The following is a 25,668-nucleotide window of genomic DNA, read 5'->3' on the forward strand; positions in this document are numbered from 1 at the left end:
GGATAGGTAGAGTGACCACTGCCCTGTTGTACAGGAAGGCCATTCAAGTGGATGGAGCAGCAAGGAATGTACTGGTCATAGAGGATAAGGGGATTGACAATGTACTTTGCAGCAAAGAGCGAGACTCCAGACATCTGTGTTGGCTGCTTGCTGCCAGGGTTCAGCTTATGGTTGAAGAGGAACTCTCAATGAGAGTATCCTGTTGCCATTGTCCTTTAGGTATCAACAACATGAACGAACTAGGAAAGGGGTTCACCATTGAGAGTATGAGGAGTTAGGTATTAAATCAAATGCAGTGCCTCAATGGTTACAATCACTGGACTATTACCTGAGCTGCAGGCTTATTGGCAAAGAGCGCATAAAATTGGACAAATGAATATGTGATTCAAAGATTGTTCATGGGCCGCAGGCTCCAGAACTGGGAAACTGGGGACTGTACAGTTGGCACAGTCTACATCTGAATTGCCCAAAGTCTCATGCTCTTGAGAACTATATAACCAAAAAAAGCTTTAATTAGTGGGGACAATTCCTTGGAGTGTCAGAGGCTGAGGAGTGACCTTATAGTGGTTTATAAAATCATGAGGGGCATGGGTAGGATAAATAGACAAGGTCTTTTCCCTGGGATGGGGACACAAGGGCATAGGTTTAGGGTGAGAGGGGAAAAATGTAAAAGAGACCTAAGGGGCAACTTTTTCACGCAGAGGGTGGTACATGTCTGGAATGAGCTACCAGAAGAAGTGGTGGACGCGAGTACAATTGCAACATTTAAAAGGCATCTGAATGGGTATATGGATAGGAAGGGTTTAGAGGGATTTGGGCCGGTTACTGTCAGGTGGGACGAGATTGGCTTGGGATATCTGGTCAGCATGGACAAGTTGGACTGAAGTGTCTGTTTCCATGCTGTACATCTCTATGACTCCATAAGAGATCAAATATGAAAGAGTAGAGGCAAGGTTTAAAAAAAGGAAAATACTAAAATGGAAAATTAGGATCAATGAATGGCAGGAAGGTACAGAGAGGTAAAAAAGAATATTAATGCATCAAACAGTTACAAAATTACAAAGATAACAAAAAGATAAAATTAAAGTCTTTGTGTCTGAATATGCTCAGAACTCATAACAAAGTTAACAAATTTATAGCACACACTGAAGTAAATAAATATGATCTGCTAGTCATTACAGAGATGTAGCTTCAGGGTGACAGTGGTTGGGCACTTAGCATTGAGGGGTGTATGTCACTTAAAAGGAATTGGAAGTTAGATAAAGGTAGAGGGATAGAACTGTTAATCAAAGATGGCATTGCCTCAATAGTTATAGATGCCCTTGGTTCAGGAGATCAGGATAAAGAATCAGTTTGTGTGGAAATAAGGAATAGCAGGGTGAAAAAGTTACTAGTGGAAATGATCTATAAGCCCTTTAATAGGATCACAAGTAGGATGTAGTGTACAGGAAGAAATATTGGGTGCTTGTCATGAATGGATGGCAATATAATGGGTGACATTAATCTTCATATAAACTGGAAAAGACAGATTGGCTGTAGTAATAGCCAAAAGGGCAAAAGTAACTGAAGGTGCTGCGGGCTTACACGTCTACTGGGTCCAAATGGACTCCATCCTAGGGTAGTAAAGGAGGTGGAAAAGTTCCATTAGATTGTAAAGTTATAAATATATATATATTGTCATTAATAGGTCATCAAGCTTGCGACTTAGTAAAACTCAAGTAATTGGGAAGAGTCAGCATAATTTGATGAAAGAAATATTTTTTAACCAAGTTATCAAATTTCTTTGAAGGATTAACATGCTGTGGATAAAGGGGTATCTGTCGATGCATGTACTTGAATTTCTAGAAGGTATTTAATTAGATGCGACTGCAAAGGTTATTGCAGAAAATAAAAGCTCATGGGGTAGGTGTCAACATATCAGTATGGATAAAAGATTGACTGGCTGGGTGAGAATAGCATACGCATTAATGGTTCTTATCTAATTGTCTGGCTGAGACAAGTGGAATCCCACCTCTGCTAAGGCTTCAAACTTTTAAAACTTATATCAATGTCTTATGAGACGAATGAACGTACATTTGCAGAAGACAGTTTGTGTGAATGAGCCAAGATCTAACCGTACACTGTGGGAAAAATATGACTTTCTTCACTTTGTCAGGTAGACTAAAAAGCAGAGTATTACTTCAACTGAGAATGACTGCTGGAATTTCTGAGGTGCAGCAGGATCTAGGTTTTCTAGTATCCGATTATAACATACAAGAAAACTAATGAGATGCCCTTTATTAGGAGAGGAATTGGGATGAATGTGTTGTTATATGAAGATAAGTTGGACAGGCTGGGCTTGTTTCCACTTGAGTTTTGGAGTGTATAAGATCCTGAATGGTCTTGCCAAGGTGGACATGTCGAGGATGTTTCATCTTGTGCCCGAATCCAGAAGTAGGGATACTGTTATATAATTAGGGGTCGTCCTTTCAGAGATGAGATTTTTTTTTCCCCTAAGGTTTGTACGATTTGGAACTCTCTGCCTCAGAAAACAGTGGGAGTTGAGTAATTGGGAATCAGGATTCAGAACACAAATAGATCGGCCATGACCTTGTTGAATTACGGAGCAGGCTCAGAGAGCTGAATTACTACCTTCAGCACCCATTTTGTATGTTTGTGTGGTCTCTCTCAGTAGACCTTCGCTCACCTGTATCTCAAAGACTGCTCACATTTTGTATTGTAATTTTAACTTGATAAAATGTCCCTAGGGCGCTCTAGGGAATATTCAATTTGGAGTAACTGAAGCACAGATAAGAGATTTCAGCAGCAAGAGGCAATGTGGAAGTCAGATGGTGTTACAGGTTGGAAACAGACAGTCTAAGTGATAGGCATTCAGAAGCTCCACTTGAGATCAATTAGACAACACTACAAACAGTCTGGTTAAGTCTTAGACATTTGCCAGATAAAGCGAGAAAGTTGATGATGAGGGAGCAGTATTTATTCCCAAGGACTGAGAGTAAGAACTTCTTTGAACCCTATGTTTATCTAGAGTAAATGTTTCCTCACCCAGTAGTGGTTATTCAATAAATATCTTCAGTTTTTACGTGGAAACTGACCACGTTTTCAAATGTCCCCACTTCTCTCCATGCCCAACTCACCCAGACCCCTCCTTAGGCTCATCACTCTTTTCTGTCAACCCATCTCACTCTCTCTCCTGTGCTGTCTCACTCTTGCTCTCTCTCACTTTCTCACACTCTCTTTCTCACTCACACTATCACACTCTCTGCCTGTTCTCACCTCTCTCAGCACACTGTGCTTTACAGCATAACTGCACTGTTGAAAGAATTGAATTGACTAACCACTTTTTATACTCCCTTTGTAGTTGATATTGAAAATAATTTCATTTATATATCTAATATCAGTGAATCACAATGCTGAATCTGTGGAACATTTATTACATTGATTATTTAAATTTTTCATTTAAAGTTTGTTGTGTGTGTGTTTAGGTATACTTAGGTGTACTTCAAATAAACTTCTCCATATTCTCTTCGATCAAATTTGATCCGGAAAGATGGTTTTGTCCAATAAAACTAATCCTATCCAGTCTGACAACATTGGGTTGTTGTGTTTTTAGCTGTGATACGTGAATCTGCTGATGGACTGTGGCAATTTCCTTCTTGCTGCTTAAAAGTTGTCACAGGGATAGTGGAATTCAAAGCAGTGACATATGGCAACTTGTGCTAAGGAAATTTGAGGGCAGAAGGACCGCAGTTAAGTAACTAATCAAAATCCCCAATGCAACAGGTATTAGGGCCAATTTATCTCCCACTGACTCAAAGCCCTGATTTACCAGCATCCTATAAATCAGCTTACCAGGTCCAGGCACCAATCTGCCTCTGTCCTAGCTCTACAACCCCAGTTTACTAAGTTAGTTCACTTCGATTTCTGCCTGTGCACAGAATTCTGTTCTCAGTAACTACTGCCTGAAGACTTCACAGAGTGGAAGAAGGATGAAAGATACAAGTCCCCAGTTATGTAATTCAGCTCTCATGTCCTCCCCTTTGCAGTTTTGCTTATCAGTAATTGACAACCATTCAACAACATTGCTTATATTCTTGCAGGGTCTGAGTACTGTGTACAACTGTTCACAGTCTGCCCTGCACAGGCTAAAGGACAGCATAGTGTTTATTGTCTGCAAGCTTTATATTTCATAAAATATATCTGGGTATTTGAATGTGACTAAAATGCTTGCGCTTTAATAGGAAAAAAAAGTTGAGCAACTTCATGTTCACTGCTCATTGCAGCCAATGCCTGTCTCCTTCAAGATGGTGAATGGCAAACTGTTTGAGAATAGCATAAGTTAAAAACACCAAATCTTTCAAACAATTTAGGTTCAATTAACATTCTCTCCATGTCTTTTCATATCCATTTGAGAAAAAATGTTTTAATATAAATTTCTGTGAAGTTACATCTCTGTAACTTGACATTTTCGTGGCAACTTGCTTGCTCGCTTATCTACAGTGAGCTGCTGAGTGATTTGTGGTGTAGCATTTTATTTGCCAGCAGACTTTGGTTTCCCTGGGCCTCAGACAAGGCTCTCTGCAGGCTTCAAGGCTCAGCTTGCGTAACAGGTAATAACAGGCATTTCCTGTCCCTGGATCGGGATATCCTGGCGCCCTCCAGTCGCTCATCACACTCTGAGCAGACACTGGGCAGCAAGTGCAAATTTCTGGAGCTAAAATTAGCAGCTCCACAGAATGACATGGTTCTCCAGTTCTCTGATTGTCAATGGAATAGTGTATAAACACAGAGACTGCATTTCCTCCTCACTGAGCAAGTAGAGATCCACAAAGAAATCTCAGGATTTCACATTGGAAATAATTTGTATTAGAAATCCATGCTGTTGGCAGAGACAGCTGCTCAGCCTCTAACATGTTAATTTTAAACTCAAAAATTTCCCTTTTCTCAACTTTTCTTTTATCTGAGGATAGTTAGCTGATCCATTAAATAATTTCTTTGTTACGGCTCATTGACTCTCACTCATCTGTAAGCATTTGACCTGACTCCCAAAATATCTTTCAAAGACTATTGGAGGTCAACATGAACAAACTTTCTATAATTGAGTGTGTAGAAAAATACCCAATTGTAATGCATATAAAAACTAAATAATGATCGAATCTTGGCAGATCTCAGTATGTACTGCCTGGATGTCTTTGATCATTGAGTCACGCTCCAGATTTCAAAGCTGTTTTTCTGAAAAAGGATTATACTGTGATCAGGATTGTTAAGATTACAGGATGGGACCAAAAAAATGTACCATTAGATTACAAGAACTCTTCTGGTTTTTGTGAAGTTCTTTGTCTTGAGTGCACCTTATAACTGAATGTGCAAGTAATACTATAATACTTATTGCACAAGGAGAACAATCAAGAATAGTGAACTACTTGGAGTCATAGAGTTATACAGCACTGAAACAGACTCTTATCTGCGCTGACCAGGTATCTTGGATTGATCTAGTCCCATTTGCCAGCATTTGGCCCATACCCCTCTAAACAATTCCTATTCACATACCCATCCACGTGCCTTTTAAATGTAATTGTACCTACTTCCACCACCTCCTCTGGCAGCTTGTTCCATACACACGGCCCTCTGCACTCCTCTCACTTTAAACCTATGCTATCTAGTTTTGGACTCCCCTACCCTGGGCAAAAGGCCTTCCCAAATCACTCTATCTGTGCCCCTTATGATTTTATAAATCTCTATAAGGCCAACCCTCAGCCTCCAGCACTTCAGGGAAAAAGGGCCCCACCTATTCAGCCTCTCCCTATAGCTGAAACCCTCCAAAACCGGCAACATCCTTGTAAATCTTTTCTGAACTCTCTTCAAGTTTAACAACATCTTTCTTACTGCAGGGAACCAGAATTGAATACAGTATTCTAAAAGTGGCCTCTAAAACCTGCAACATGACATGCCAAAACCTATACTCAATGCACTGACCAATGAAGGAAAGCACGCCAAGTGCCTTCTTCACCAGCCTGTCTATCTGGAACTCTACTTTCAAGGAATTATGCATTTGCACTCCTAGGTCTCTTGGTTTGGCAACAGTCCCCAGGCCACTTGCACCCCTAGGCCTCTTTGTTCAGCAACGCTTCCAGCACACTACCATTAACTTGCATCACAAAAAAGTGTTAATTGCAACTGTGTTTGCTATACAGAAAATATCCTCTCTGCATGTTACACTTGTGAGAGTTTCTCCAAAAGAGGATGGGTAGATGATCTGCATCTGGAGATTACCACTATTGCACCCAGCTGATTGCTAGAAAGTGAGCAGTGGTGACCCACTATCAGAATTGGGATTTCATTTAGGCACAGCTTTTCTGGTCATAAATCATGACTGCTTGCAATTGGAAATGTGTTTATACTACCCATGCTTTACCGACGTGTCTGTGTAATCCATAGGTGTACTGATTTTGGCCCAGACTGGATATTGTCCTCTCATGCATTTCTTCAGTATTCTCAGAGATCAGAATCTACCCATTCCAGGGAGACTTGGGACGGGTTCAAACCTGCCTCTGTGATCCCTCAGGCTTTGTATTTCAGTGGTCCAGTGGACCGTGCCCAATCTGTGAAGTATATTTGAGTAAATTTAAATGTTCATAAATGCATATTAACAGTGCAGCAATGCTAGATGTTTGCAAACTTTGTGCCGTATGTTAGAGTGTGGGACTGATAACTGTACCACTCTGAATTTTTATCCTGGCCAGTTGTCTTTGTTTCAGTTGCAAGGCTATGGGGTAAAAGCAGGGAATGAGACTAATTGGATAGCTATTTCAAAGAGTCAATGCTTGCATGCTGCATATTCTGTGCTGTACGAAATTATGATTCTTTGTTATTGATAGTCGCAAAATTTGGCAACTGATAGTTCTTACGAGAGTGAACGTAAATAACTATGGAAGGTGCTTTTGAAGTGACAACGAAACACTATCAGTCTGACTCATTTTGATGCTACATGTACAATTTCCAAATGGGAAAGTAAATGTGTTACTCACTGGATAGCTGAAACAGAGCAGCTATTGCCTCTTCCCACCACTGAGAATCTTGGCTAATTAGAGGCAATTCCATCAGTCCAAGGAGGAAGATGAGCTGGCCAACAGTCAAAGCCACTGTGGCAATCAGGTTACAGGCTCGCATCATATCAAACTGAACTGCAGGAGATGGAGACAGTGTAATTAACTCAGAGGAGATTAAAGTACAGTCCACTTCAGTCATGTGTTGCCTCAGTAGATAATACTCAGTTAAAGTAAACAGTTAAGAGCAAAATTATTAAATATTCTGTGACTGACCACATGATAACAGAAAATAATCAGTGACTATCCTCAGCCCTAATGTATGCACATTTTCTGATATAATTCAGGGCACAGACGTATGGGCTATCAATAGTACTCTTGACAATAATGATTGGTTTGGTGCTAATTAATGCAGGTAATGGTGTGAATAATTGTACTTACTTTATTATGGAGAAAGGTGACAGTTTCACATTTGAGAAAGCGAACTTAGTTACTTTGGAACAAAGAAAATTTGGGTGGGGGGTAAAAGTCATGATCTAGGTTTTTTAAACAATGAGATGCAGGCACAAGCTGATGTTTAAATTAGTTTGCAAGTTGATATTTAGTGACACAGATTTAAAACTAAGCAACCTAACATGGGACCAGAGATCAAAAATCTCTTTCCCTACGCAGTACAAATATTTGGAACAGAATGCCAAATTTATATTCGAAATTCAAAGGATATGGGTGTCACTGGCTGAACCAGCATTTACTGGCTATTCCTAGTTGCCTTTAAGATGGTGGTGAGCTGCCTTTTTGAATTGCTATAGTCTGTTTGCTGTAGATAGACCCACAATGCTGTTAGGGAGTGAGTTCCAGAATCTGACTCAGTGGTACTAAAGAAACAGCAATTACATTTCCAAGTTTAGATAATGAGTGGCTTGGTGGTAAACTTGTGGGTTGAGATGTTCTCATGTATCTGTTGCCCTTGTCCTTCTAGGTGATCGTGGTCATGGGTTGGAAGGTATTGTCTCAGGAACCTTGGTAAATTTCTGTAATGGCTCTTGTAGATCATACATGCTGCTGCTACTTAGCATCAGTGGTGAAGGGAGTGAACATTTGTGGTTATGATGCCAATGATCAATCACACTGCTGACTTGTGCCTTGTAGATGGAGGACATACTTTGGGAGTCAGAAGTTGAGTGACTCATTACAGGATTCCTAGCCTTTGACATGCTTTTGTAGCCGAAGTTTTTATCTAGCTTGTCCAGTTCAGTTTCTGGTCAATGGTTGTTGATAATGAGGGACTCAGCAATTAAAACAATTACAGTTGAATCGATTCACACTGGTTCAATGTAGGTGGAGTAAGACAACTCTCTTATATAAAAAAAACTTTCCAATTATACTGTCTTCTAGGTTGAAGCAGAAGATCAACAATGATCATGTTCAGTAGTGAAGCAAACATGAAAGAATGTGTAACCTAATCCTGTCCTATTTATAATGTTTTCATTTTATGAAAAAAAAGATAGATTTTGTCAGCCTTCAGTCAATCTAGTGACTAATTCTGTCTGCAAGACTGGAATTCTGTCTGCAAGACTGGTTTGGCTAAGACTGTCAAAACACTTGACAAACTAGTAATCCAATTGATTCAAAATCTATAATAACCTTCACCTTTCCTATTTGGAATGTATTAAAGTATAAGAGCTGTATTAGGATCTGCCCTGCATGTGTCTAGTTTCAGTCTGTCTGGGCATGCCCATTTTGACATTTGGTTGTATCTGAGTTTTTTAATAGAGATTTTGGGTTGGAAAGTTAGAATGAGGCAGGGAGTCTACACCATTACAACTCATCTTTCTGCAATAATTCCTGTTCTTCCAACAAATATTGTACCTTGTTGCCTTACAGTACTATCACAGTAGCTTTATACAATGTTTTAGCATCACTAATGAAAAAAATTAATTATTGGTGATGTAGTGAGTTTCCAGTGAGTAAATGCTATGATGGAGTTTCTCAGTAATATGAACAATCTTGCACCCTAGCTTCCCAGCAAAAATTATATTTGAGAATGAATATATCAGAGGTTTAATGAAAAGTCCTTTTCCCTTGGTCTCCTTTGAAATATAAAGATTTGGCAGTATCATGTTTGAAATGACATTTTGCCCATTTTGAAAGCAGAGTTTCTTTTAATTTAGTTTGTTTTTTGCTGTAATATTGAATTGTAGAGTTGATAATTACCATGTTCCAATGTTAAATACTTAGTTTGGTGTTCAGTTTTGATGAATGACATTGAAACTGAGCTTCATTTATCCCACGTAGTCAATGCAATTCCACAGTTTTCTCATTCAGATGGAGATGCTGATGTACACTGATACAGCCAAGACCATTCATCCATTTTGGCCAATTGATTTGTTTAAAGATATAGCTTACCTTAATTTTTTTTATCAAACAGCTTTCAAAGTATGGAACATGGCTTATCCCTCACCTTGCTATACTGTGGGCCAGTACGTAAAGATTTTGTGTTTATTCCATTTGGATGATAGTTATATGAAATATTCACACAGTATTACTATTTGTGAGATAGCTAAAGTCTGCAAGTGCTTTAATAACTCCCACTCTCAAGCAATATTTATAAATAAGTGCCTACAGGAATTGAGGTTCATTAACTCACCCTCTCACCGACTGTACAATGGTTTCATCAAATCACACCCTCAAGGACAGTACAGAAATTCATTAACTCAGCACTTCCCAAACTATTTCTGCTCTGTGACTCCATTTGAGGCTTGAAACTTGTTGAAATCCCTCGGTGAAAACTACTAGAGCTGGAGCACAGCTCTATAACTGTTAGGCATTTGACAGAGCTTCATGGTGACCATTGCTGCCTCAGAGCTTATGACCTCACTTGGATGTCTGTCTCCTCCCCACTCCACCTTTGGGAGGCCCTGCATTAACTCACCCTCTCACTAGCAGTAGCAGTACACAGGTTTCATCAATTCACCCCTCATGGATAGTACAGAGATTTCATTAACTCATGCTCTGACTGATAGAATAAGAGTTTAATTAATAATCCCCTCAAACATTAACAGTTTAAGGAATGTACACTGCAGCCATGAGAGTTGAAAGGCAGAATGATCTTGCCTACCCTAATACATTAAAGGAATTCTTATAACCATTCATTTCTCTAGCAGTAAAGGAACAGCAGTCCATTAGTGCCTCTGCCATTGTCCACAGTAAGACCATAAGAAGTAAGAGTATAATTAGGCCATCCAGCTCATCTAGTCTGCTCTGCCATTCAGTGTGATTATGGCTGATCTGATAATCCCCAACTCCACTTTCCCTTGATTCCCTTACTGATATAAAAAAAATCTGTCTGCCGCAGCTTTGAACATACTTCACAATCCAGTTTTGACATCTCTCTATCGGGAATAATTCCTCAGTTTCACTATCCTCTGAGAAAATAAATTTCTCCTCATCTCTAACTATAATGGGCAACCTCTTACTTTGAGATTTTGTCCTCTGGTCTTAGACTGTCCCACAGGGAAAAATAACCTCACTGCATCTCCCCTGTTAAGGCCCTAAGGATCTTATACATTTCAGTAAGGTCTCCTATCATTCTTCAAAACTGCATTATAGTCCATTCCTATTGAAACAAAGGCCAACAGTCCACTTGACTTCGCTATTACCTGCTGAACTTGTGTGCTAGCTTTTTGTGATTCTGCCCCAGCTATAGGTAAGAGATTTACAGACTTACGTTTCACTGTGTTCCGAGATTCTTGAAATCCAGCATGCTCTGATCCCCAGTTTAAATTCTCACAGTCACGCTCCAAAGTTTGTTCAAGCCTTGTTGGCCCTTTCCCTTTATCAATTCCATAACACATCTTCCACAATCCCACACTGCGCTTTCTCCCATCCTCCAGTGCCTGATACACCCAGTTTGGAGTGAAGGCTGCTGCATTGTTGAGAATCAGAGACAGAAGAGCCACTGCCACAGCAGTAGCCACCAGCTTTTGGACAGTCATACCCAGCTGCTTTTCCTCAACTCCAAGACAGCTCTAGTTGCCAAGTGAACACAAGAAAGCTTTTTTATTTCTACACAAAACACTCATGTGTATTAAACATTCAGGAGCACCTAGAGCTGTCTGAGAGTTGCTAGAGGAGCTGAGCATTCATCCTTCTGTCCACCAGTATCCTCAACAGGGATGTGTCAGATTTTGAAAATACTTTAACTGTTTAAGCTGGATGAAAATGAACGTGGTTTATCCGCCCTCTTGCGCCTTCTTGACTGGAGACATAGCAGTGATAAGCTGCCGTGCATACAGGTCCATCCCTTTTGTTGAAGTTTCGTTGATGCACGAAGTGAAGATCTTTGAGTAAAGCTGGTGGAGTCAAATGAGTTATTTCCTGGATCTGTGCATCTATTTGTCAATTTGTTGAAAAGTAGATCAACTTGATCAAAGCAGTTTGATGTAATGTTGGTTGAGATTGCCTTCAGCTTAAATCAAAATATTAATAATCACAGCAAAGCACTGTGCAGTAGATTAAACAGTTAAGCAGAAATTGAGCATCTTGTTGAAATAGACTCCATGCTTTGGGAGTGACACAATCCTGACATACTGATAAGATACCAAAAAGAAAACGACTCTCAAAGTTAGGAGGAAACTGTTGTTTTTCTAACTGTGCTGGTGAGTCTTTGGGCGTTGCTGGCTGCAACAAACATTCAGTAGTCCAGCTTCACATTCAAACATTAACAGGATGTGTTTCCTCTGAGGAAGGGACCCGGACGACAATCAAAGCAGCTTTTCCAAATCCTGGCTCAAATAATTTGGAAACAGCACAGATTCCCCTTCTGTGTTCTGTTATACAGGCAAGGTCACTGTAAAGGAAATGAAAAATGAGCAATGGCAGCAGAGTGGTCCATCGGTTTCTGTCCTAATACACTGCAATTTGTGATAGTGTGCTTCTAATATATTTTAACTCTTCAAATATTATTTAACTACTGGGTAAGAAAGAAACTGAGAGAATAACTGTACATCTCTAAGCACAAAATCTGCAGTTTTCCTTTTTCTGAGACCTCGTTTTATGATTCATAAATGTATGTCTCAGACAAATGAACATAATATCATATTAATGACATGTTCTACAGCCTGTAGATGCTTTTGTCTATCTCTTTGCATTCAATCTTTTTCTCTGTCTCACTTCCTTGCTCTTTCTCCCTGTCCTTCCTTGGATTCTTTTTCTCTTTTTTTTCTCATTTTTCTCTCTCTTGTTCTCCTTCATTCTCTATCCTTCTTTTTCCCTTCCTCCCTCCCGCTCTCTTTCACATGTTCCTTCCCTTTCTCAGTTTATCTCTCTTTTTCTTGCTTACTTTTCTTTTTCTCTCTCTCTGCATCTCTCTCTAACACTTATGTTTTGCTCACAAGCATCAGAAAACAATGTTATGACAGATGTCAGGCTGGAGAAATGAGAAACCAGGTTGAATATGGAAGGTTTAGAGGAAAAATGAGAAAGCAAATAAGAATAACGAAGGGAGTGTATGAGGAGAGATTGGCAACCAAATGCTGAGGAAGCTAAAAGTCTTCTATAGCCCTACAAGTAATCAAGAGGTGATAAAAGAAGGTGGAGACAATTAAGAGACCGAAAAGGAAATTCACAAGTGGAGACAAGACATCAACTGATTGTTTTGCATCTGCCTGTATCAGGAAAGCAAATGCCAAGCAAGTCATGATGAGAGAGAAGACATGAGGCACCTGAATTGATAAGGAGATGTTATTGGATAGACTGTCTATACTTAAAATTGATCAGGCACTAGGACCTGATGAGATGTGTCCAAGAGTACTGAGGGAAGTAAGAGTGAAAATTGTGGAGGCACAGACCATTATTTTCCAGTCTTCTATCGATTCTGATAATGTCAAAGGACAAAAGAATTGCAAATGTGATACTTGTTTAAAGAAAGGTGTAAAGATAAGTCCAACAACTACAGGTCAATCAATTTAATTTGTGTTGAAGAAGTTTCTATAACTCCAAATTTGGGACAAAATTAATAGCCACTTGGGTGACGATGAACCTATAAACAAGGAAAATGAATAGGCCATTCAACCCTCTGTGCCTGTTCCACCATTCAATACGATTGTGGCTGTTCTGATTGTAATGTCAAATCCACATTTCCATCAACCTGATAACCTTTCACCCATAGTTAACCGAGAATCTATACAACTTTGCTATAAAAATATTGAAAGACTCTACTTCAACCACTTTTTCAGAAAGTGGGGAAAAAAATGCCTCATCTCTCATTTAAATGGGCAACCCCGTAAAGGAACATGAATACCTACCTTGTTAGACCCCTCAGGATCTTATGTATTTCAGTCAGGTTGCCACATATTCATCTAAGCTTCATATATAAGCCTGTCCTGTCCAATCTTTCTTTATAAGACAACCCATCCATTCCAGATATTGAGCATCATCTTAACTGTTTCCCGTGCATTTACATCGTTCCTTAAATAAAGTGACCAGTATTGTACAAAGTACAGATATGGTCTCACCATTGCTCTGGATAACTGAAACAAAGTCAGAAGTGTCTTCACTTGACAAAGGGCAGTGCTTCGAAAGCTTATGATTTCAAATAAACCTATTGGACTATAACCTGGTGTCATGTGACATCTGTCTTTGTCCACCGGCACCTCCACGTCATAACTGAAGCATAATCTGTATCTTTGTATTTAATTCCCCCTCAATAAATTTTAGCATTCTATTAGTTTGGTTAATTTCTTGCTGTGCCTCCAGACTAGCATTTTGTAATTCATGCAGTCAGACACCCAGAACCCTCTGCATTTCTGAACTCTGCAAACCCTTGCTACATTGATAATATACTTTTTTATTCTCCCTGCCAACATTGATAATTTCATATTTTCCTACATTATACTCCATCTGCCAGACCTTTGCCCACTTAATCTATTTATATTTTTTGTAGCCGCCTTACATCTCTTCACAATTTACTTTCCTACTATGTTTGTGCCATTAACAAATTTGGTAATTATACCTTCCGTCCCTTTATCTCTGTCATTTACTTAAATTGTTAACAGTTGAAACCGCAGCATTGATCCTTATGGCATACCACTTGTTGCATTTTGCCAAATTCAAAAAGACCCATTATGCCTACTCTCTGCTTTTTGTTTGCCAATCAATCTTCTATCCATGCCAATACTCTACACCCTTTATTTTCCACAGTAATATTTGAGGTGGCCCCTATTCAAATGCCTTCAGGAAATATAAGTACAGTATATCCACTGGTTCCCCTTTATCCCCTTATTTCCTAGAATAACTCCAAGAATTGGTTAATATGGCTTCCCTTTCGCAAAACCATATTGACTCTGCCTGATCACCTTAAACTTAAATTACTGCTATAATTCTTTTTAATAATAGTTTCTAACATTTCACTGTGACAGATGTTAGTTTGCTGCTTCTACTTTATTTGAATAAAGGAGTTACATTCTACATTCGCTATTTTCCCATTTGATTGGATTTTTCCCTAAATCCATGAAGTTTTGGAAAATTAAAACCAACATGTCAACTATCTCAATTGCCATTTCTTTTCAGACCCTAGGATGAAATCCACCAGCATCTAGGCACTTATCAACCCGCCATTCCAACAATCTACATTGATTGTAATTTTCTTCTCCCCCAGCCTTTCATTTCCTTCTTTATAACTGCTTCTAGGCTGTTACTTTTATACTCTATAGTGAAAAATATTTGCAAAATGCCTGTTTAATTTATCTGGCATCTCTTTATTTCCTTTATCAATTCTCCAGACTCACTTACTACAGGACTACTGCTCAATTCGTTAACACTTTCTTAATAAATAATTTATATAATTCAATTTAATTAACACAAACCAGCACAGATTTGGTAAAGTCAAACAGTGTTTAACTAGCCTGCATGAGTTTTTTGATGAGGTGATGGAATGTCGACTCGGGTAATGATATTAATGTAATGTACGTGGTCTTCCAAAAGGTATTTGATAAAGTGCAGCACAACAGACTTGTGAGCAAAGTTATAATTCATGGAATAAAATAAATAGTAGCAAATTGGCCAAGTAACAGAAAACAAAGTACTGGTTAATAGATGATCTTTGGACTGAAGAAAAGTTTATAGTGGAGTTTCTTGGAGGTATGTGTTAAGACCCTTGCTCTTACTGACGTATATTTGCTGATGAATCAAAACTTGGAAATGTTGTGGAGGAGAGTGTAGAATACCAAAACGATGCAGCCAAGTTGGTGGAATGGACAAGCAAGTAGCAGATGCCATTTAATGCAGAGAAGTATGAAGTGATCCATTTTGATAGGAAAATGTGGAGAGATTATATAAATTAAAGATTCCAATTCTAACAGGAGTACAGGGCTACCTGGGTGTATATATGCATAAGTCATTGAAGTTGGCTGGACAGATTGGTGGAACAGTTCATAAATCATTAAGCATCCTAGACTTCATCATCGGGCCAAAGATTACAAAAACAAGGACATTATTTTAACCTTGTATAAAACACTGTTTGGCCTTAACTAGAGTATAGTGCCCAACTCAGAAAGAGTGTAAAGCCATTGAAAAGACTGCAGAAAAGTTCACAAGACTGGTTCCAGCAATGAGGAGCTTCGGTTACATTGACAGATTGGAGGCATTAGAATTGTTTACCTTGGAGGAGATGTTTGAGAAGAAATTTGATCAAGATTTACAAAATTGTGAGGAGTCTGGACATAATAGGTAGAGAAATACTGCTCCCATTGGTGAAAGGATCGAGAACTAGTGATCACAGATTTATGACAATTGACAGAAGAGTTAGTGGACACATGAGGAAAAACTCTTATCCGCAAATTATTGGGACCTGGAATGCACTGCCTTAGAGTATGGGGGATGCAGACTTAATCGAGGATTTCAAGAGGGGAATGCATTATCTGAAAAGGAAGAACATGAGATATGGAAAAGGCAGGTCATATAAATTTATGAATCTGCAACTGGCAGTTTCTCTTGTGGTTTTAACGGTTCTTTTTAATTTTAGAATTTTTAATTTCCAGCAGATACTTTGATAATGTAAGGTAGAAAGTTTAAAAAATACACTATAAAATCAAACCTCCATGACCCAGTTATATGTAGAGACCATGAAGATGTAACGTCCACATGAGATTTTAGAGTTAATAAATTACATTTCGGATTTACAGTGAACCATTCATGTTTTGCATCCGCTTGATTCACTTCATCCTGTTTCATAGTTCATACATCCAGAGTACATTCAACGCAACATTACTGTTGCCACAAATAGTTTCAGTACTTTTCTATTTAAATTCTATTACCCACACATCTGCTCTCTATTAAAAGCCAGTTGCTGTTTCCTGCAGGTTAGGTACATATGGTTGTCATTGTTTTTAAGTCAGAACACAGGAAGAATCTTGAGCACAAAGATTTTGAATTTTTCCACACTCTCTCTGGTTTAACCCTTTCATCTGATGCTAGATAAAGCTAGGAATGGAATGTGTCAGGACAGGTTAAATCTGAGAAGAGGACTCTTTTTGCCTTTTATGTGTCATGCTTTGTCCACACATTATGTGCTGGTGAAAGCTGTTTTATTCATCACTTACTGAAGATTGAGTATATGAAAACTATTCATATATCTTTCATGAATCTATATTTAGTCTTCCTATTCTTTCATACAGAAAAGATACATACAGATCTCTCATACAGACTACAGCTCAAACATTCTTTGAATGCCTTCCCAAACACTAACTGTTCTTTCACAGAAGCTTCCCAATCATCTTCAGATAACAAACTGCAAGCAGACCTCTTTTCATCTCTGCATAAAACTTGGAGAAAACAGTTCACAGTAATATTTACTTGTAAACAATGAAGTAATAGAAGGTTTAGGAGCACTTTAAAGTGTGTCATTGGTTTCCACATTGTTCTAGAGTAGTAGGCCATTAATCTTTTTAACTTCAAAATCTGAAACTAATTGTAGCATGGCATAGTAGCTAAACATTCCTCATTGCCCTGACCAATAGGTCAGAGTGGAGCACTGAGTTAGAGACATGATCTTAATATAGCATGCATTCAAATTAATCTTTGTCAGCTTGGTTCAGTGGTAGCTGTCTAAATGCTGTGTATAAGAATATTGGGTTCAAATCATACTACAGGACCTAAGTACATAATCAGTGCAGCACCAAATGGATTTGCATTATTAGTCGAGAGTGTGGTGCAGGAAAAGCACAGTAGGTCAGGCAGCATCCGAGGAGCAGGAGAGTCAACGTTTCCGGCAAAAGCCCTTCATCAGGACTCTCCTGCTCCTCGGTTGCTGCCTGACCTGCTGTGCTTTTCCAGCACCACACTCTCAATTCTAATCTCCAGCATCTGCAGTACTCTCTTTTGCCTAGGTTTGCATTATTATGCTGTCCTTCAAATGAGACCTGTCAGAAAGAGGAAGGCAATAAATGATGGATTTTTTAAAAAATGTCTGCTGGCTCTAACAGTTTCAAAAATCATGAGGGGCATGCATAGGGTAAATCAACATGGTCCTTTCCCTGGAATGGGGGAGTCCAGAACTAGAGAGCATTAGTTTAGTGTGACATGGGAAAAAAATTAAAAGGGACCTAAGGGGCAACCTTTTCATGTTGAGGGTTGTGCGTGCATGGAATAAGCTGCCAAAGGAAGTGGTGGAGGCTGGTACAATTCCAACATTTAAAAGACATCTGGATAGGTATATGAATAGGAAGGGTTTAGAGGAATATGGGCCAACTGCTGGCAAATGGGACTAGATTAGGTTAATATCTGGTCGGCATGGAGGAGTTGGACCAAACACTCTGTTTCCATGCTGTACATCTCTATGACTCTATAAGTGAACTGAGTTTGGAAGAATCTCAAATGATCAAGGGTGCAGCTGGCACAGGTTAGCATTCACAGTCAGGGACATAACCCTTCTCAGGACAGTGGAGAAACAATGTCTCCAGGAATGTTCTACAGAGGAAAAAATCCAGAACTATACTTTCCTCTATGCATTGTATATTACAATTAGTGGTTAAAATGTAGAGCGCGCTTTCTCTCCAGTGCCTGAAATATTTATACCTGTAGTTAATTCTCTATACTTGTTTAGAATAAAGTAGAATAAATGTAGAATATGTAGCTGTCAGAGTTACAATATTCATCAGCTGGATATAGATGGAGCGAATTTTGAGATCTCTGTCATATGACTGTTGTAGGTATCTACTTCATTGCACTGTTGATGATAATATAATGCTACGGCAGGGAATGTTTCTAAACTTACATGAATTCCAGGATAAACTAAATGCTGCAGTAACTGGTTGCTTTTTGAAATAGGCACTTTCATGACCAGTCTCCAGCCAAATTCGTGAGATCAAAGCACAGGTTGCACTCCCTTCAACCTCACAGTTTCTTGAATTACATCCATTTCCTCATTCATGTTTCAAGTATCACAATGCATGCTTGCCATATGTTAATCCCATGTTACAAATAATGTTCAGTTTTGGTGAGTGGGTGTGTTGTATTATGGGTAGTTCATGCAGTTAAATATTTAACCGCTAGCTGAGTTTAATATGATTTCCTTAGTGTTTCAGCCAGTGCTGCAGATATCTCAGGGATACAGACTGTTATCACGGGCTGCTGTTTACAGTTTATTAATCGATGTCGATGTTTTTGTAGCTTTTCAGTGTTTAGTTTACTATGTGTTTAATCATATTAGGGCTAAAGAAAGCTAGCATTAAGTCTTAACTTTGTGTAACTCTGCTGAGTTTCTCCAATGCCTGCTGAAAAGGTTTCTTTAGGGCTGTGTTGTAAATTTGAATTAGATTACACAGAAGAATCCAAGTGTAGCTATTTTATTACACAAGATTCTGGATATCTAATCTACTCACTAAAATAAAACAAATGACTCCAGTGGAGCGGAGATCTGAAACAAAAACAGACGGTGCTAGAGAAACTTAACAAGTTTGCCAGATTCTGTGGAGTGAAAATGAAGTTAACGTTTTGAGTCCAGTGAATGACCCTTTGTCAGAACTAGCGATGGAGGATCACTGGACTCGAAATATTAACTCTTCTTCAGTTCACAGATGCTACCAGACCTGCTGAGTTTCTCCAGCACTCCCTATTTTGTTGATAGTTATGCAGCTTCTGATGTTGCTATGTTTCCTTCAATTCCATACAGTCTTGAAAAAAAAACTATAGTAGATTGGTTTGGAATCGTAAGGCTGCAGAATGAAGTGAATGCTGCAGCTTGATTTGAATTTGGTCTCTGTTTCAATGGAGTCTGTGTTCATTTTGATTCAGTACTTATGTACTAAGATCCTATTATGATACACTTATCTCACAATATACTTTCAACCTGTAGTTTACATTATATATCAAAGTTTGACAGTCCCAGTAATGTCAAACAGTAATATATGTTGCAGGTCTAGTGGCCACTGATGAGTTGTCACTCAATGAAGCTGTGGGACTAGTGTTCTCTCCTTCTGCTATCAAGATCAAATTTAACATTTACAGAATTGCATTTTCCTCATCATTTTCAAACTATCTTTGGATCTATTTCCAAAGAATGTAGCCTGGGAAGTGCATCTCTGTGATACTGAGTGCTGCCATCCGCTCTAGGGAGGGACATACACTCATTGATGATTCTCAGCCTACAGAAATAAGTCAGCTTTAATTTAACTGAGCAAAAATACTACTAACTTTCATAAGGACATCCCTCCAATGTTCCTTGAGTAATGCTAATTTAACAAGGTAGGATACAGAAGAGGCTTCAAGAGATAATACTGTTTAAATACTAACTAGATACACACTTAAAAAACTGGGTCAGATAAAACCCACAGTCTTCTAACTATTACCCCATTTTATATAGCATAAGTATTCACTTGTTTCAGTGAACAGATATCATATATGCTAAAATCAACACTGCAGAATTAATGGTTAGATTCAAAATCAATTAAGTTATCCCAAACTACCAGAACACCAACAGAATTGACAAATACATGGATTGTAAGTAAGAAAGAGAGGTTACCCATTTGGCGAGTCCACTTCTTCATCTGTTGCTGATTACAGTCTGTGATTTTACGATATACTCAATTTATAACTTGATTCCATCCAAAAAAAATGCAAATCTATGTTTCAGAAAACAGCATGCAAACTGAAGATCGGCAGACAAATAGAAAAGAAGCAGCTTCACTTTAATGTTGGGCTCTGGGTCATGTACACTGCTGCGATTTAGGCTGCTGTGCAAACTCTGTACGTGCAGAGTTATTCTTCAATAAGTATCCACATGAAGCAAGCAGCAACCGGCCAGCTCCCAGCTGTGAGCTCTGACGTACAGGAAACCAGTCTGGGAAATGCTGGGGGAGGGGCATTGGGGGAATAGGGAAAAAGAACCATTTTAAAACTTCCCAATTGTCAAGGAAAAATGTAACAAAAATTACATTAAAAGTTCTAATCAATTCGAGTGTCAAGATGCAAACCATTTTTACTACTTGATTTTGCTGATATATTAACTAACTACATGTGTTAAAAGTACTCAGCAGGAGATCTCTTTTTGTACAAATACAGTCAAATCCTGATAAACATTAGGTCACTCTGCCAAGAAATACTCAACTGGGATCAGCTGTCTGTTTTTCTGGAATTGACTTGGCTGTTCATTTATTGGACCCTTTTCTCCAGTATCTATGCAGCATCAAACAACCAGTTAAGACAATAAGACATATGAGCAGAAGTACCCCATTCAGCCTAGCAAGTCTGCTGTGCCATTCAATGTGATCATGCCTGATCTGATAATCCTCAACTCCTTCTTTTTCCCAATAATCTTTGATTCCCTTACTGATTAAATATGTCCATCTTAACATTAAACATACTTAATGATCCAGCTTCTACGCTCTTTCCAGTAAACATTCCACATATTCATAGACTAGAATAATAGAATCCCTTCAGTGTGGAAGCAGGCCATTTGGCCATCAAGTCCACACCAATCCTCCGAAGAGCATCCCACCCAGACCCATCCCTATCACCCTACATTTCCCATGACTAATACACCTAACCTACACATCCCTGTACACTACAGGACAACTTCTCATAGCTAATCCATCCAAGCTGCACATCTTTGGACTATAGGAGGAAATCAGAGCACCCGGAGAAACCCATGGAGACATGGGGAGAATGTACAAATTCCACACAGTCGCCCAGGGCTGGAATTGAACTCTGGTCGCTGCTGCTGTGAGGCAGCTTTGCTGATCACTGAGCCACTGTGCCACCCAACTTCTGAGAGAAGAAATTCCTCCTCATCTCTGTCTTAAATGAGCCTTATTCCGAGATTGTTATCTGAGCTTAGATTCTCCCACAAAGGGAAACAACCTTTCTGCATCTGCTGTGTCAAATCTCCTAAAAATCTTGAATGTTTCAAAAATATTCTCTCATTTTTAAATTCCAGTGAGTACAGACTCAACCTACTTACCCTCTCCTCATAGGACAGTCCTTCCACATCCTGGATCAGCCTAGTATGCCTTCTCTGGACTGTCTCTAATGCTAGTATATCTTTTCTTAAATAAGGGGCCCAAACTATTCTTAGTATTCTATTAGTAGTGTGACTAGCACCATATACAGTTTTAGCAAAACTTTCCTATTTTTATACACTATTCCCTTGACATAGGTCAACATTACATTTACTTTCCCTATTATCTGCTGAACCTGGACACTAGCTTTTTGTGATTTATGCACGAGGACTCCGAAATTACTTTGTTCTGTAGCTTTCTGCAGTCTTTCTCCAACTAAATAATACTCAGTGCTTATAGAGTCATACAGCACAGAAACAGCCCTTTCAGTCCAACCAATCCATGCCAGAAATAATCCCAAACTAAACTGGTCCCACCTGCCTCCTCTTGGCCCATATCCCTCCAAACCTTTCCTATTCATACATTTATCGAAATGTCTTTTAAACATTGAAATTGTACCCATATCCACCACTTCCTCAGAAAGTTCATTCCACATGTGAAGCACCCTCTGTGTAAAAAAATTTGCCTCTCATGTCTTTTTTTAAATCTCTCTCCTCTTACCCTAAAAATGTGTCCCCTAACCTTGAAATTCCCCCATCCTAGGGAAAAGACACTTCTTATTAACCCTATCTGCACAGCTCATTATTTTATAAACTTCTGTAAGGTCATCTCTTAACCTCCTCAGATCCAGTGAAAGAAGTCCCAGCCTATCCAGCCTTTCTTTATAATTAAAACCTGTCATACCCGGCAGTATCTTGGTAGATCTCTTCTGAACCTTTTCCAGCTTAATACTGTCCTTCCTATAACTGGGTGACCAGAACTGGATGCAATATTCCAGAAGAGGCCTCACCAATGTACAATCTCAACATGACTTCCCAACTCCTATACTCAAAGGACTGAGCAAAGGATGCAAGTGTGCTAAATGCCTTTTTAATCTTCCTGTCTCGATGTGATGCAAACTTCAAGAATTATGTACCTGGACCTCTAGGTCCCTCTGTTCTACAACACCACCCAACACTCTAACGTTAATTGTAATAAGTTCTACTCTTGTTTATTGTACCAAAATGCAATACCTTGCATTTATCCAGACTGAACTCCATCTGTCGTTTTTCAGCCCATTGATCCATTTGATCAAGATCCTTTGTAATCTTAGAAAACTTTGTTCACTGTCTACGAAGCCATTAGTTTTGGTGTCTGCAAACTTAATAAACATGCCTTTTGTATTCTCATCCAAGTCAGTTATATAAATGACAAACAAAAGAGGGCCCAGAACCAATCATTGTTCTCCCTGCCAAAGTACATAACCTATCATTTTTTCACATTATATTCCATCTGCCAAGTTTTTGCCCATTCATTAACATGTCTATATCCCTTTTTGTGTCATCCTCACCTCTTGCTTTCTCACCTATTTTTGTGTCATTGGCATAGTGACTGAGTGGTTAGCACTGCTGTCTCACAGTGCCAGAGACCCGGGTTCAATTCCAGCCTCTGTCAATTGTGTGGTGTTTGCACATTCTCCCTGTGTCTGCATGGGTTTCCTCTGGGTGCTCTGGTTTCCTCCCACAGTCCAAAGATGTGCAGGTTAGGTGGATTGGCCATTCCAAATTGCCCATAGTGTATGGGAATGTGCAGGCTTAGTGTATTAGCCGGGGAAATGCAGGGTTACAGGGATAGAGTAGGGGATGGGCCTGAATGGGATGCTCTTCAGAGGGTAGGTGTGGGCTTGATGGGCTGAAAAGGCTATTTCCACACTGTAGGGATTCTATGATCTGCAAATCTGGCTACAGTGCATTCACTTTCCTCATCTAAATCATTAATATGTATTCACAATAATTGTGGCCTAGCACTGATCACTGTGGCACTCCACCAGCTACAAGTTGCCTTCCTGAAGGTGCCCTTCTTTTTGAAGTATCTTCTGTTAATTAGCCAATTCCTGGTCAGTGCTAATACATTAGTTCCAACACTATGCGTTGTTATATTTTTAAGTAGGAGAAAGTGAGGACTGCAGATACTAGAGATCAGAGTCGAGAGTGTGGTGCTGGAAAAGCACAGCAGGTCAAGCAGCATCCGAGGAGCAGGAGAATCAATGTTTCGAGCATAAGCAGATTCCTGATGAAGGGCTTATGCCCGAAATATGGATTCCCCTGCTCCTCGGATGCTGCCTGACCTGCTGTGCCTTTTTAGCATCACACTTTCGACTATATTTTTAAGTAGCCTGATATATGGTACCTTATCAAACACCTTTGAAGCCTAAATATACATTGAACCAGAGCACCCAGAGGAAACCCATGCAGACATGGGGAGAATGTTTCCCCTTCCATGTTACCTCAAAGAATCCTAATAAATTTGCCAAGCATGATTTTCCTTTTGTGAAGCCACGCTGACTCTGTTTGATCATATTATGTATTTGTATATGTTCTGCTATTACATCCTTTGTTAGAGACTCTAATATTTTCCCAGTAATGGATGTTAAGCTAATTGTCCTGTAGTTAACTGATTTTTGTCTCCTTCCCTTTTTAAATAAGGATTTTACTTTAACAGTTTTTCTATTCTTAGGAACTTTTCCAGAGTCTAAGTATTCCTGAAGCATTACTACCAGTGCATCAACTAACTCAATAGTTACTTCCTTTCAAATCCTAGGATGCATCCCATCAGGAGATTTGTCAGGCTTTAGCTCTGTTAATTTCCTGAGCACATTTTCTTTAAAGTAATGTTCCATTTATTTCTTCTGTTATTTTTACCTTTTGATTAATAGTAATTCCAGAATGTAATTAGTGTCTTCAATTGTGAAGGTTTTTGCAAAACATTTATTCAACTCCTCTGCCATTTACTGGTTCTCTATTATTATTTCCCTAGCTTGGTTCTCTAAGGAACCTATCTTAATTTTGGCCTCTCTCTCTTTATATAATTAGAGAATATAATCTGTTGCTGTCTGTTGTTACGTTACTTGCAAGTTTACCCTTAATGTTAATCTTCTTTTTAAAAAATTAACAATAGACAACTAAAATCCTCTGGCGTGCCACTAATCTTGTATATTGTATATTTTTCTTTCAATTTGATCATATCTTTACCTTCCCTGGTTAACCATTGTTGGTTTCTTCCCATCTTGGAATCCTTCCTTCTTATTGGGATATATTTTTGAAGTGAGTCATGAACTATTTTCTTAAATGTCTGCCATTTCAGTTAGACTCCTTTCCCTGTCCACTCGAGCTACCTCTGCCCTCATTTCTTTGTAAAAAAATTGCTCTTATTTAAGCTGAGCACCGTTGTTTCTGACCCCAGGTTTCTCCCTCTCAAACTGAATGCTAAATTCCACCATATTATGACCACAGTTTCTTATTTTACTTTGACATCATTTTCTAAACTTTCAATACTTTGCATCAGTTACTTTTACTATAAATTCTGTGTTCTATGATCCTGTCCCACTAGCTACCTGACGAAGGAGCAGCGCTCTGAAAGCTTATACTTCCAAATACATCTCTTGAACTAGAACCTGCTGTTGTGTGATTTTCAATATTAAACTTACCTCATATCACATTACCAGATGCAAAATAATCTGGTATCCACAACGTATTGTTCTAGAAAATTAAACTACACGATAAATTCTTCCTTGTGGCTACCTCTACCAGTCTAATTTTCCAAAACTACATGAAGATTAAAGTCACCCATAACATGCATTCTTTATCTCCTGATTTATTCTCTATCCTATTGTGTAGCTACTGTTAGGAGGTCTAAGACTTCTAACAATGTCTTTTTTTGCCCTTTTTATTTCTTAGCTGCACTCAAATGGACCCCAATTTTCTAATCCAAGATCATTTCTTACAATCATTCTTCATCCATCCAAACTAACAATGTTACCCCACCACCCTTTCCCTCCTGTCTGTCCTTTTGAAATGGCACATAGTGTTGAATTTTAGTTCCAGTTTGATCTCCTTGTAACTATCTCTCTATATTGGCCAAATGATCGTACCCATTAATTTGTCTTTGTGTATTAATTAATTTACTTTGTTCTTAATATGATGCATATCCACGTAAAGAACCATTAATTTTGCCTTTTTTGCAATTTTATTGCCCCTTTGACCCTACTTACTGTTGTTTTTCTATGTTTGCATGATCCATCTCTCCCCCTC

At 38.9% G+C, this 25,668-nt stretch overlaps 2 protein-coding genes across 9 annotated transcripts in view; one reads left to right on the plus strand and one right to left on the minus strand.

Moving 5' to 3' along the window:
• tmem204 (transmembrane protein 204) overlaps positions 1-20,345 on the minus strand; it is a 58,861-nt gene extending 38,516 nt beyond the window's left edge. For 2 of the 4 annotated variants that reach the window (XM_072559674.1, XM_072559673.1), the window contains exons 1-3: positions 20,065-20,345; positions 10,774-11,895; positions 7,029-7,184 (exon numbers count right to left, since the gene is read on the minus strand). In XM_072559674.1, coding sequence (XP_072415775.1) covers positions 7,029-7,184; positions 10,774-11,041 — 424 coding nt within the window. In that variant the 5' untranslated portion in view covers positions 11,042-11,895; positions 20,065-20,345. The remainder of the gene's footprint in view (positions 1-7,028; positions 7,185-10,773; positions 11,896-20,064) is intronic. The other 2 variants (XM_072559672.1, XM_072559675.1) reach the window with 2 other exon arrangements.
• Positions 1-25,668, plus strand: part of ift140 (intraflagellar transport 140 homolog (Chlamydomonas)) — a 145,557-nt gene that overhangs the window by 80,120 nt on the left and 39,769 nt on the right. The gene's annotated exons all lie outside the window — the stretch shown is intronic.

The sequence above is a fragment of the Chiloscyllium punctatum genome, chromosome 40, assembly GCF_047496795.1.
Source record: "Chiloscyllium punctatum isolate Juve2018m chromosome 40, sChiPun1.3, whole genome shotgun sequence".
Taxonomy (NCBI): domain Eukaryota; kingdom Metazoa; phylum Chordata; class Chondrichthyes; order Orectolobiformes; family Hemiscylliidae; genus Chiloscyllium; species Chiloscyllium punctatum.